The sequence below is a fragment of the Phaethon aethereus genome (assembly GCF_964289735.1).
Source record: "Phaethon aethereus genome assembly, chromosome: 12".
NCBI lineage: Eukaryota > Metazoa > Chordata > Aves > Phaethontiformes > Phaethontidae > Phaethon > Phaethon aethereus.
The window spans coordinates 12,174,346-12,187,896 of record NC_138588.1 but is presented as its reverse complement, the minus strand read 5'-3'; the positions used below and the strand labels follow the sequence as shown (position 1 = coordinate 12,187,896).

At 38.3% G+C, this 13,551-nt stretch overlaps 1 protein-coding gene across 2 annotated transcripts in view; it reads right to left on the bottom strand.

The window, feature by feature from the left end:
• The window catches only part of FBN1 (fibrillin 1), a gene marked incomplete at its 3' end in the record, with an annotated part of 155,799 nt that overhangs the window by 65,274 nt on the left and 76,974 nt on the right, over positions 1-13,551 (bottom strand). For both annotated transcript variants that reach the window (XM_082005259.1, XM_082005260.1), the window contains exons 13-18: positions 12,561-12,686; positions 10,298-10,420; positions 5,281-5,403; positions 3,844-3,996; positions 2,006-2,059; positions 977-1,102 (exon numbers count right to left, since the gene is read on the bottom strand). In XM_082005259.1, the coding sequence (XP_081861385.1) occupies positions 977-1,102; positions 2,006-2,059; positions 3,844-3,996; positions 5,281-5,403; positions 10,298-10,420; positions 12,561-12,686 (705 nt within the window). The remainder of the gene's footprint in view (positions 1-976; positions 1,103-2,005; positions 2,060-3,843; positions 3,997-5,280; positions 5,404-10,297; positions 10,421-12,560; positions 12,687-13,551) is intronic.

Genomic DNA, 13,551 nt, shown 5'->3' with positions numbered 1-13,551 from the left:
TGATAAATAAAATGGTCACAAATAAATTTTAACAGGAAACCAGAAGAAATGTCTAATCAGTTGTGCAAAGGAGGTCTGGAACAATGCACCAATGCAGGAGTGGAAGAAAGGAATCTAAAGGAGTTTAAGTTATGGGCTTTCAATGGGACCATGCAATGGATCAAGAGAATTGCTAGAATTAAGACGTGTAACAGGAGTCTGCAGGCATCTGATGGGTCTTCTTTATATCCCAGATAGAGTGAGAAGAGACTGGACTGCTACTTACTACCCCATGCCACAGTGCTTCCACTGGTCACCTCTAAGGAGCAAGAACAATTTATTTCACCTTTTCTGTAATGAAAGATTTGACTTTACATTTTTTTCAGTTGTACAGCAAAGGAAATCAGCCCTAACTAGAGACACCATGCCATGAGATTCTGCTGGTGCTTCCAATGACAATAAATTTTCCTGTGTCTGGCCAGTGCACTTAACACAGTTAAACCAATAGCCCTGTCTGAAAGTTGAAAGGGAGTTTTCCCAAAGTCAGAGTTGGGAGAAACCATATAAGCCTTCTGTAGCATATGGGATGCTTATCTTCGTATGATCAATTGGGAGTTTTGCTTAAAACCCCTGCTCTTGGAGGCACCTAGCACAATGGTGATGCTAGATCCTTCCTGTGGTGCATTGTAATGGCAGGATCTGGCTTCTTTTGATTTTGAGAAATATTGGTACTGCAGAGTGCATGTTCAGCGGACTTAACTGAGCTGGATGTTTATCGCCTGGTTGCCAGTAATTTGAATCACTGATGGCAATGGTCCCTTACAGCCCCGCAGTGGAAGATTTTATGAGCATTGCAGAGCACTGAAATTAAAACAAGAACTCAGCAGAAACATTGAGAAATATCAGACAAAATATCTGATGAAACACTGAAGAAAAAAGGTGAAGGAGGATAAAAACAAGCCTCAAACTTCAAAATGAAAAATGGGACATTTCATACCAATGCAGTTTTTCCCAGTTGAATCCACTTCATATCCAGGGTTACAAATACATTTGTATGTTCCGTGCAGATTCTCACACCTTCCATTTGGACAGAGATCGGTATCCAGTAAGCACTCATTGATATCTACATAAAAGTAAAAAAAACAAGACCAAAAAAATCAGTCATTTGTTGAGGGTTTGTGGTGGTTAATTCTCCAAATTAGAAAAAGATATATTTTCAACATTACTAACATTGACTGCTCCATATTTATAATCATGTAGTTCTGATTAGGGAATTCACCCCTAAATATTCACACTTGAGAAAAGAAGCATCCCTTTCACATTGATTTAAGACCACCTCTAGCCTACAGACATTTAAAAACTTGCAATTGTAGATAAAAATTGGGATATTAACCTGGGGCCTTACATTTAGAGATGCACATGTACTAATACCCCTCAGTATATCCTGATTCATAGGATTTCCAGATGTCATCACTCTCCAAAGCATGAGCATCCTTTCCTTCTGAATGCTTTTCCCTCTCTACTGCCAGCAAATGTACCAGTGACCATTGACTGACTGAAGAGTTTGCAGTTTCACAGTTCTATGACTACAAAGCTTTTATTGGAATCATTTGCTCCTTCTCTGTAATTGACCAAACTCTGTCAGCCTGGCCTTTTTGGCAGATGAAAACATGTAAGGCAGCTCAGTGTTCAACATGGCTTTATTCTTCAGGATGAATTCAGTTGAAATGTGCAAATATGACTTACATGTATGATTTCTAAGTCATATAGCTAACAACACTTCTCACAAATTTGACATTCTTTTATAATAGCACTCACACATGTTCCATGGCATAAACCAGAGGGCACACTGGTGAAATGGCATGCTCCCCTCATTTCATCCGAAATTATTCTAATGTGTTGCAAGCAGCCATTTGAGTAAGCCTCCCTGCCATCATCCCCACCAGCACATCTAACAAATCAAGGATATCAAGGTAACACTTTTATCCAGAACTGCTATAGCTTAAATTACATTAGGTGATCTTACCATTTCCTCCTGCAGTCATGCCAGTTCCACTGCTGCACAGAGCCTGATATTCAGCTAGAAAAATATTAAAATACTTACTAGAATATTCTTTCTTAGCTTATTGCTTTCAGCATCATCATTTACAATATGCCAGATAATTACTCCAAATGAAATAAGATGCCTTTCAATTATTCTAAAAACTTTAACTGCCTCACCATGTTCTGAACCTGTGGAACATTTTAGCAGATTCAGAGTTTGCATCTGCTCATGAAGATGGATGAGTAAAAACTTCACATGGTGAACTGAGGCTTTAGGAACAGACATAAACTTCATGCTGGTCCTCCTACACAAATGAACCATAACACATTCACAGCAAGATTCTCCAGAACTCACATGTCCAAGCTCTTGCTCAACGTGCGTATTCAAAGTGACCAGGAAACAGAAAAAGTTCTCCTAGAAATCTAGTGCATATTTAACTCCGTTTAGCAGTAGTGCCTTCATGAGTTCAGAGCAGATCAAGGATCTCTTATCCTCAAAAAAAATAATTAAAATATGTATCAAAGTATCTAAAATGTCTCAATTACCGCTGGATTCAAGTTCTTCCTTTGAGTTCAGAACAATTAACAGAATAAACTGACTTTTTTTTTTTAATTGAAGAGGTGGGCAAAATAACACAGGAAAAATAGCCTCCATATATGTAAATGTTCTGCTAAAGTAATTAAAATATAAAACAGAAGTCAATGATACAGAATCCAAGATTTACAAAAGATATCAACTCTACTGTACAGTAAGAAGGACCCACTGGTATCAGCAGAGGCTGCTGGAAAGGCTGCTTCCTATTCTGGTAAAATTTCCGTGGTGTTTTGCTATTCTAAATAATACAGCATGTTATAAAATGGTAGTCAGCAAGTTCCTGCTGAAGAGCTCACATCAGCTCAACCAGTCTAATTTGCTCCAACTGTTTTTGTTTCCCTAATGCTTTTCATAAAGCTATCAGTTAGAACTGAGATTTAAAAAATAAATCCAGAATTATTTTTGCCTACAAAGCAGATACCATGTTAGTATGAGATGCTTTTGAACTACATATCAAATGGCATATTTTGTTTACATTCAACAACAAATTTGCTAAGTGAAAAGAATCACTCAACAAAGTTGGGCTTCAAACGATCTCCCTGCAGTCAGTCACCTCTAAGAAACCAGGGTCTCTCTATTTACTGGCTTCATGACAAGGACTTTGTCAGCACAGTCGTCTTGGAAGAAGCACTTTCCTAGAAGCAGATTCTGCCCATGAGATTGATTAGGATTGCTTTCTTGCTAGAGAGAAGTTATGTCCCAGACAACTTTGCTTGGTAGGGATTTTGGTGAGATACTCAAGTACTCTCAACCAACTTAACCGGATGTTTGTTTTTGCACTGACTGTCGAAAGGCTAGTTATTGTATAAACAATTTCAGATCACTTCAAGGATATAGAATTCAGGCAGCAAACATCTGACGGACAGATGTACATAAGGATTTGAATATATGAATTACTCAAGATACTTCCATGAATAACTTGAGGTCAAAATTATACTTTTTGTTATCCACATCTACCAGAGTTTGTTGTTGGAAAATCTGTTTTTTAATGCACGTAACAACTCTGGACCCATATATTGACATTTACTGTTGCCTCAAAAAATTCTCCCCTGTACTCCTCCAACATGCAGAATAGCAGATTGCTTAAAATATGTAACATGTTATATGACAATTTAATCCTCCTGATTTAGGGCGCAATGTTAATACAAAACTGTATTTTACCCTTCTAAAAACAGATTGTCAACATAAAGCTTAGATTAGAACATGTACCAGTAAATATGCCGTACCTGAATTTTGCGCTGGGCAGGGCTGACATGGCTCCCCAAAGGCATAGTCAGTGCTGGCACAACAGCATTCTGATTTTGTAACTGCACCAGTTAACGGTCTCACGCATTGTCCTCTCTTGTAGCCACCATAGCACGTACTTCGCATATGTGTATCTGAGGAAAGATATCTCTTAATCCTGCCATAGCCAACTATACTTCCATAAATTACAACAAGTATTAAATCTGTCTTTGGTGTCATAAACATTGTAAAACAGCTGTCAAAAGAAAACATCTTTCACCATTTCCCTATGCTTTTCAGCCACCTATACCCTCACTCTACTCAGGACAGGAAATTCTTCTTCCTCATGCTCCTAAGAGTTCAGACATACAAATTAGTTACTGCATTTAATGACTTAACATGCGTTAGTGAACTACTAGGAGAACAATCAATACTTAACCTTGAACTAGCAAGAAGCCATGGGGAAAAGGGACAAAGCTTCTGCTATGTGACAGAGACATTACTCGCTTGTAACTTGACAGGCCCAGCAGCAAGATTTCGGAGCTAGAACCAAGTACATCTCAAAACTTCCAAAAAAACCTCTGTGCTGTTTACTTTATTCTCAGAGTTAGAGGACTGATTTGATTTTAACAAGTATTTTGTCTCCTCCTCCCAACCTTGTTAGTTGTCTCTGATTCGTATCAAAGCTAAAATCACCACTACTGCAACACCCTGGATTAAGCCCACTAAGGCCACAGTAATGCTTTTGTTTTCATTTTATACCTGAAAAAAGGCAGAATGAGGAAAAAAACTTGCATAAGGGAAAGATCACAAAATGTGCTGTTGTTAAGAAAAAATAATCTTTCTTGGCTTGTAAAAAACAAAGAAAAAATCAGTAATGCTATTCCAGTGCGTAAGACTTAAAATATTTATCTTTTCGGGTCCAGGGGTGACATTTCTCACTTTTTAAAAACTGGCCCCTAATGGCTGTCAGACACATTAGAATTTTAAAATCAAACACCTCAAACATCTTTCGCTTGTAGAGAAACAGCCAGAAGTGAAAAAATATGTATGTCCCACTTTAAAAAGAGGTGAAAGAATAATTAAATCTTTAAGCTTAGTGACAAATTAAGAATTTTACTTCGACAGAAATGGGGCAAATTCTCACCTACTCAAAACTGATAAAGCACTACTTACCTTCAACAGCACTATGCTGTATAGTCTACCTGACCTTGTGATCTGGCCCATTTTTTTCTCTTTAAATGCAAAGGAAAAGAAAAAAGAGCAAAATGGGCTATTACAGTAAATATCCCAGAGCTATTAGTATCCACTATAACTACCACCCACCAATCCATGAAAAAATGGTAAATTGTACACTCAAGCTTGATGTGTCCATCAGTCTATCATTAATGCCTTAACATTGGTTAATTGCGAGTCACCACACATTAAGCTTGTCTTACCGACACAAACACGTCCATCCAGTCCTACTGCAAGGCCAGGGAAGCATTCACATCTGAAAGAGCCATCAGTGTTCACACAGCGCCCGTTCATGCATATTCCAGCTGTCTCACACTCATCGATGTCTGTGGGAGAACAGAATGGGCTTTATTAGAAATTAAATTACATAGTGTTCAATGCCTGGCTGCAACTTGCATTTGTGCGGCTTATTTTCAATGTTTCCTATAGAAAAATACAGTGTAAATGGAAACTAGGTCAAGTAAAGATTTTATTAAGAATAATGATTAATTCACTCTGGGAAATGGAAGAAGAAAATGTAAAATTCAGGAGAAATAAAAGAGAACAAAACAATTTTGCCCTCCTTGGAGAGCAAAAAGGGACTACATTTTCCTAACTTGCTCCTAAGAGGTACATATTCCAATTTAAGGGTCATTCAGGCAAAACATAATCAGAGGAAGAAGGAAACTGTGACTGCTAAGACAAAGGACTTCTGTAGTGTGTGACAGGGCATTCCCTTTCTGTGTTAACAGTTAGTTCATGCTCTAAGAAACCAGTCCAGATAGCAAATTGAATCTTTCACCCCCACTACGAGGTGCCTTCACAGAGCCACCAAAGAATTTCCCTTCCTCCTGCTGCGGGTTCAGTTTTTGGAAGCACATCTGAATGTCCACAGTCAGACCCTGCCCGCACGTAGTGTCTCTCTGGTGATCTGCATGACAATTGGGTTTTCCTATTGGATGCTCATTACAGCCCATTTTATAAACTTTCAATGGACAGACCGCACTCCAGTCTTGAAAGGAATTTGTTAATGATTTGAGCCCTGAGCAATTGCTGAGCACCAGCTACCCTCTTTGCCCAACAATGGTACATTGAACAATAAGGCCCTTAGCAATGAAATACAAGAATGAAGCCTTATAATATTAGACTATCACAAAGGGATGTTAAATTAGTAAAAAGAATTATATAGGCTGTGTATCTTCTTAATAGTAAGATCATTCTCTATACACAGAGAACATGCCATTATTTTACAAGTGATTAAAAAAGGAGTGTTTAAAATATTGTTTGGAAGTATGTATAACCTTTATAAAATAATCACTTCGTAACAACTCTCCATAATATATACAAGAGACAGCGTGTGTGACAATTTCCTTTTTTCTGACCTTAAAAGGGCAAATTGAGAGTGAAACACCTCTGTGTTTTACTTAGTTTGTGTTGTTTGGCATAAAACATGGCTTGTATGATCCAAGATTCCTTTTTCAAACTGCATTTTAAAATAGAAGTTATATTTAAGTACATGGGCTCAATTCATTTCTACTTCATCCTGCAATCTTTTGTTCCATTTCAGACAAATCTTAAATGCTTTTCCCACTTTAAATCTAGTCCTTACTCAGTGTAAGGAAAAACAGTTGGGACTTCAAAATGTGCCCATACTATTTAACAGTGTAGACAGTTATTTTGTTAGACAACACTGAAGTCCTTTGACTAATACAAGTTCTCCTTAAAAAAAAGAAAAAAACAAAAACCAAAAAATTAACTTTCCTTTTTTAAGGTTACTTATAGAAACAAAAAGGCTAAGTAACTTTCTTTCCTTTTCCTGTAGTTCATTTTTAAAAAAGATTTTGTAAGCTAGTAATTGGTGAAATGTGCAATCCATTTTCTTTTGCACTGATTTAACAAACATGTTGAAAATACCGTTATAGATGTTTTATAGAAAGTTAAAGTGGGTCACTTAGAATCGCGCACATCAGCTGAAAACCTGGTTCCAGTGAAGATAGGGTAAAAAGCCTCTGCTTTTACCAGGGCTGAGATTCCACCCAATACATCAACTGCACACATAGGCATAAAGTCCAAATTTCTAACCCTGACAAGGCTCTGCTCTCTTCTGTGGTAAAAGTCACCACTTGGACAACTTCAAAAATACTTGTTTTTCTAACTTTTGCCAGAATACCTCCTCAACCTGGTTCTGGAAAACCAACTAATGGACTCGTTCTCCATGTCCAATGAGTTTTTGCCTTTTCTGCTTAGCTTGCTCAGTAGTGCCAGCTGGGTACACTAAGTCCTCTAATTTTAACCAGGAAAAATTTACTCAGACTACTGAACTGCCACTTTCAGTTGCCTTGCAATAGCTTTCAATTTGGGGAATTCCTGTTTCGTCTAAAGACAAAACAATGTATGGAACAGAAATAATGCTTTAAACCTCTGCCTGCCTGATGTAATGGTTTCTGAAAAATTATCAGCAAACCATCAGTAAAAGAAGCTAATGATCAGTAAGTTTAGTATGTCTTGAATTGCAGGGAATACACAAGACTACGGTGTAACATTCTTTTTTGGCATGTTACTTCATAAAGTCTGTGTGGAATTTTTTACCAGACAGCCAAGCATATGTCCTGTACTTACACTTAAATTCCAGTTTTATGGAACTAAATGTCAATTACTTTGGGTTAGAAATTCTTCTTCATAGTTCAAAATTCAGCCTAGAGTGCATCAAATGAGATGTTTATAGGAACAATGTTTTGCACACTGCAATTCTTATATTCCTTTGTTGATCCCCTAAAGAGTTTGGCAAAAACACATGTTCAACTCCATATCAAAATTGCTCAGGCAGGTAGCCAATTTGCTGCAGAAATGTCAGTTTGTGCATACACACATTCCCAATGTGCACGAGCACTAACTGCATGTGCAAGCATGAGTTTAGTCTTTATGCTTGTGCAAGATCTTAATCCATTCACTTCACAAATTCAAGATATACAGTGTGAACAATGAGTGTTTCAACGGCTAACCATTCTGTAGGACAGAAGTTATTTACTCTGTACATGTGGTGTGTACAGAAGGGACTCGATAAGGATAAACATTAAAATGTACAGGAAAAGACATTATTAAAGGTTAATCTTTTAAACGCTTACTAACATGACTGGAGACATCTACCAGAGAGTTGTGCTCTCTCTAGCCACTACATTCCTGGGAATTATTTCATGATACTTTGGGCAAGTGGAAGAAAGGAGACGAATATGAAGTTGGGAAAAGTGTAATTTGGGTGTCAAGGTCTCAAAATCTGGTTTGATTTTGACCTAATAGCAATTTTAACACGTAATGAATGTTTGCATGCTCATTCATAGAGAACAAGGCTTACTGTAAGTGTTGAAAAGCAGTGGGAGAAATCCTTCATTTTACTATAAGATCTGTTCCAACTTTCAGTAGGAATCAGTCGAGTTGCCTGCAATTTTGGATAATTTTCAAATATTCTTCCTTTGATGCACAGAAGTAACATTTCTCTAGGGCCAGAAACCCCTTTTTGGCTGTATCCAAACTCCTGCTTAGCCAGGAGGCATGTAACAGAGGCTGTGAAGTTGAGTATCATTGGTTTTTAAGTAGTCTGAGGCAATTTACATACCATCTTCTTGGATGGCATTTCAGTGCACAGACTGATGTAAAAAAAAAAAAAAAAAAAAAAGAAAAAAAGAAAAAAAAGGAAAAATACCAGAAGATGCTCAAGGCAAAAATCAAGACAAGCACTTGGGCTGAGCTTGCATCAGTGAGCCACATTCCTGCTAACAACACAGAGAGCAGCCAGTGGTCTTTGGGAACAACTGGCTGATGTGCCAAGGCCTGATGGGCATAGAGTTCTTCCCTGCGAAGTCTGAGACCGAGTCTTGCTGCCATCCCACACACGGACAAGCTAGAAAATAAGCTTTGGCAAAGCACAGACATACACCTACCAATTGGAAAACAGGTAGGAACGGAAATAAAGCTGATTGCTCTAAGTGTGTGAAGGCTTCAGCCAACACAGACAGTAGCTATTAAACTAAGGAGGCACTTGTATTGATCTGCACGTTGTTAATTTGAGAAACTACTAAATTCTCCCAGTCAAAACCACCCTATTACAAAGCGAGAATGGTGTCATCTCTCATTAGAAATACACGATTCCCCCACCTGAAGGCTGGGTAGCCCTGTCCTGCATACCTAGTGCAAAAGTCATCAAATGCAAGAGAAGTTCTGGATGTTTTACTGGATTTATTGGCCTGGTTTGGATCTGAAGTCTAAGTCGAGACACCACATAGTTGAGATCTAAGACTGGTACAGCATTCAAGAAGCAACAGGATCCAAATTAATGTTTTACTGACATGACCTTTCATGTCAGTAACTCAAAACCAAATTATTTATTCAAATATTTACTTTTGTTATGGGTCCACAGGAAGATGCTGCTGTGTAATTCAGTGTGACATTTTTAAAATTTGCCAAAGTGTAAGCAAGCACTTCTTCTGCCTTGATTCCAAGAGTTAAAAGATTTTAAATTTTTCCAAACAAAAACCGTAAGTAACTTGGCCCAGCACTTATTTTATTCCTTATTTTGACTTCTGCTTTGTGCCTATAAAACTTGTTGAAACATGGCGATTTATACACACAAAACTTCCATTTCCTAACAGGACTGAACAGAAACTATGAGGACATAACTAGCAACCAGACCGCTGCAGTGTCTCCCACAGCGTGTATTGCTGAGCGAGTGAAGCAAATCGAAAAGACAATCTTGCTGTATTGCTCATCTCTGCACCTTGGTCACATGGGGTGCTGGGCACTTCTTGGAGATGCTGTATTGACTAGGAACACCCAGGCACGACTGGGAGAAAAACCCAAAGGTGGCAATAAGCCAGGATTTTTGGGTGGCCAAAGGCAGAAAACTTTAAAATGCCAAACACAAAAAGTGAGATATACTAGAGCCAAAGTGCAGAAGATCTCATAGGCAAAAAAACATGGAGTTTAACTGTGTCAGATCACACGGTCCTTGATCAAAGAATACTTCCCACTGGCTGGTTAGGGCAGTTGCTCAACACTGTGGAGAAGACAGAGTACTGTCTTGCACAATGACAAATCATTCTAGCTGATTAAAAAAGCATATCTGACAAGAGCTCTGCCCAGTATTTCTTGTCCTCAAGGATCACTGTATGGAAATAAGGAGATTCTTGAAACTACCAGAGGGGTGTGACTCACAAGCTTTGGGAAACCGTAATTTATTGTGCTCACCTCTGCAATAGCGTCCATCTGACGCTAACTGGAACCCTGGTTTACAAATGCATTTAAAACTGCCATCTTCATTGATGCACATCCCATTGAGGCACATGTTCCTTATGCTGCATTCATCCATATCTGAAAATGTACATAATAGACATAATGCTCATAAAGTTTAAGTAAAAGAACTCTTACTAGTTATATCCAAAAAATGAACCTTAATTTCTTTCTCAGTTGTCAGAGGTGTATGATAATCAGAAACATACGATGGGACATACCGCACTGTCCTAGAGGATGTGTCAAAGCAATGACTCCGTTTTTTCATAATGAACCATTAACACATAAAGGTATGCATCCAAAAAGAGCAAAGAGAATGAAAAACAGATGAGAAACTGGACAGTTTAAGAACTCCCAGTTGGTAAAAAACATAAAAAAGTGAGAAAGGTATGTAATCGAAGAGGGCTTGCAATCTTGATGTAAATAGAAGCTAGGTTAGAAGCAGGCTCCCACTGGAATGGTGAACATAATTTTATGTTACTAAGAACACCTGAAAGGGGAGGAGTGGGCATTTGTGTTTGGAGTGAAAACTTGTGTAACCTCCATTGGATGAGTCTAAGATTTATGATGTGGGAGAATTCCCAGCACTGTGTTCAAGCATGCATTCTGTGGGCACTTTCATAATCAACTTGTATTTAAAAGAAAGCCTACTCCTTCCCTGGATTCAGCATGACAGGTCACATAGGAGGGTACTTACTAATCATAAGCTCACAACTTCCTACTGGCATTATTCACCTTCTGACCTAATGGCATAGGATGAAGGATTCAAATAGGAAAAGGTGGAGGTCTGAGACACTGCTATTCTGAACCCTGCACAGTTACTCACACGATCAAAAAAAAAAAAGAAAAAAAGGACAGAATTCTGTGCTTGATTTGAGTAAGCTTTTATATCCTCTTAGTCTTTATTTTGTCCTGGTGCAAATGAAATCAGTTTTGGACGTTACATCCAAAAACATCAGGACTATTTACCAGTTTCATCTAAAGGACTATGCAGAGTTACATTAACGTATGGCACAATGCCATGGTCTTTACTGATTAGTGTGTGTGCACATGTACTCCTAAGAACAAAACTCAATGCATTACAGTGCCAGAGATGAAACTGTTTCATAAGTGGATGCAACAGACATTCTGGCAACATACGCAATGGAATTAAAAATGTTTTACCAGACTGCTGATGTCCTGGTTCTTATTACTATTAGCACATGGTATTTGGTGGGAAAGGAAGAAATCGGATTTGAGTTTTTTTCCAAAATATATTCATTTCCAAATATATTTAGTCAATATAGTTCCATAATAAGATATTTAAAAAGCAGCTTATAGTGCTAAACTGTATCTAAAAAAGAGTCAGGAAAAACAGAGTCTTAAAATGTCTGTCTCTACGAAGGATTAACAGAATCACTACTAGCACATAAAATCACTGGATCATAATGACATTACAATATATTCGGAATCATGCTATTTTCCTTAATATTGCAGCTGTCTTGGACAGAAATTACACTTCTAGACATGGTGTGTTTTCTTTTTACTTACAGGCTAAGTCAGACAAAAATAATTTATGATTTAAAAAAAAAAAATCATGTATCTATCCCAACCAGGAATTTTGGCATTAAGTCTTTGAGCTGAATCACTGAGATAATATTCTGCCAAAAATGTTTCTAAGAACAGTGCTTGAAATTCCTTTAACGTATGAATAGATCATTGGGAACCCTCCCAAGGACCTTGGGAAGCATGATAAAGAACATTCTTCTTTTTCCCCCCTTTACTAAAGGTCTGGGAGGTAGGAACACATCAATTATGTTTACAAATTTTTCTTAAAACAGTTTTTATGGGTCAGACCAGACTACATTTACATAAAACACATTGCTAGTCACCCAGTAAGTTCCCATAAAGCATGCTGTTAAACACACAGTAAAATCAGGCAGCATGTGACTTGTGCTCCGTTTTAAAACGTACCACTCCCACCAAAGAAACTGCAATTTGCGATAGTGGTATGTGCTATTTCTCCTGCTGGACAGACAACCCGTTGAGGATTGCCAAGCCAAGGCTCCAGAACTGGCTGCAAAAGACAGTTTACTTGCCCTCCCAGATACAGCAAAAGGTATTTAGAAATTTGATTCCTTGTTCCTTCCCCCCAAACCAGAGGTCGTTTTCTTTTTCATTGACGTGAATAACCTCTTCCAACTGTAATTACTGATAGGGCATAACTTCAGAAAAGTCTTACCTTCACAGTTTTTCCCATCAGCTGCCACTTGAAAGCCAGCATTACACACACAGTGAAAACTGCCATCTGTATTTATGCATCGTCCATTATTACAGATACGACCATTCTGTAAACATTCGTCAATGTCTGAAAGCCAACCAAAAAGAAAAATAACATTTTGGGTTTTTTCTTTTTTATACTCGAGTAATTTTTTCCATTTCACCTCCCCCTAGGTTTTTAACCCTACAAGGAAACTATATTCACCTGAAAAATCATTTATTTTGATTTCCATAACCAAACATTATGGGGATGGAAAATGTTCATCAGCTTGAAATTTCAAGTTGCTGTGAAAGAATTTCAGTGAACATTACCCTGCAGCTTGCTCAAACAAGAATCAGACCCTTTCAATTGTTTTCTTGCATTTCTGTTCATCATGAAAATATTTTTACTGAAGTTTAACTTAACAATAGCTAACTACTGAAGGAAAGACAGGGAAGCTTGTCTTTTGCTGCTGCTTTGTAAGATAACAGGAAAGTTCCAGACTTTCCCACCTCAGAAGATATTTCTCCTGCTTATTTTATATTTCAAACATCAGCTCCTCATTTCCCTCTCTCTGCAGGAGGTGCTTGGCAAGTGCTTTGGAGGACCTGAATAGTGATATCACACGAGGCTGGCAGCTCTCCCTCTCCTCCAAATGAGGGGAGAGGAGATGCTGAGACAGACTGTCTAGACATTTTTCAGATTGCTCAGTGTTCTCCATCAAGGCCTGGATCATCTCCCAGAGATTCCTGCACACAGGGGACTCTGCTCACAGAGATCACAAGCAGCCCATGCAGACCTATCTATCGAGCAACCACGCTGTCTTCCCAAATATCCTGGTGGTGCCCTTCCCCAGATCCTCTCCACAGGAGTACCTTGCTGCACTTGAGGAAGAAGCGGAGCACAGGGTGTCCGTCCAAATGCCCCTGCTCTCTAGACACCCATCTGAGGGGAAACTGATCCCTCTTGAAAC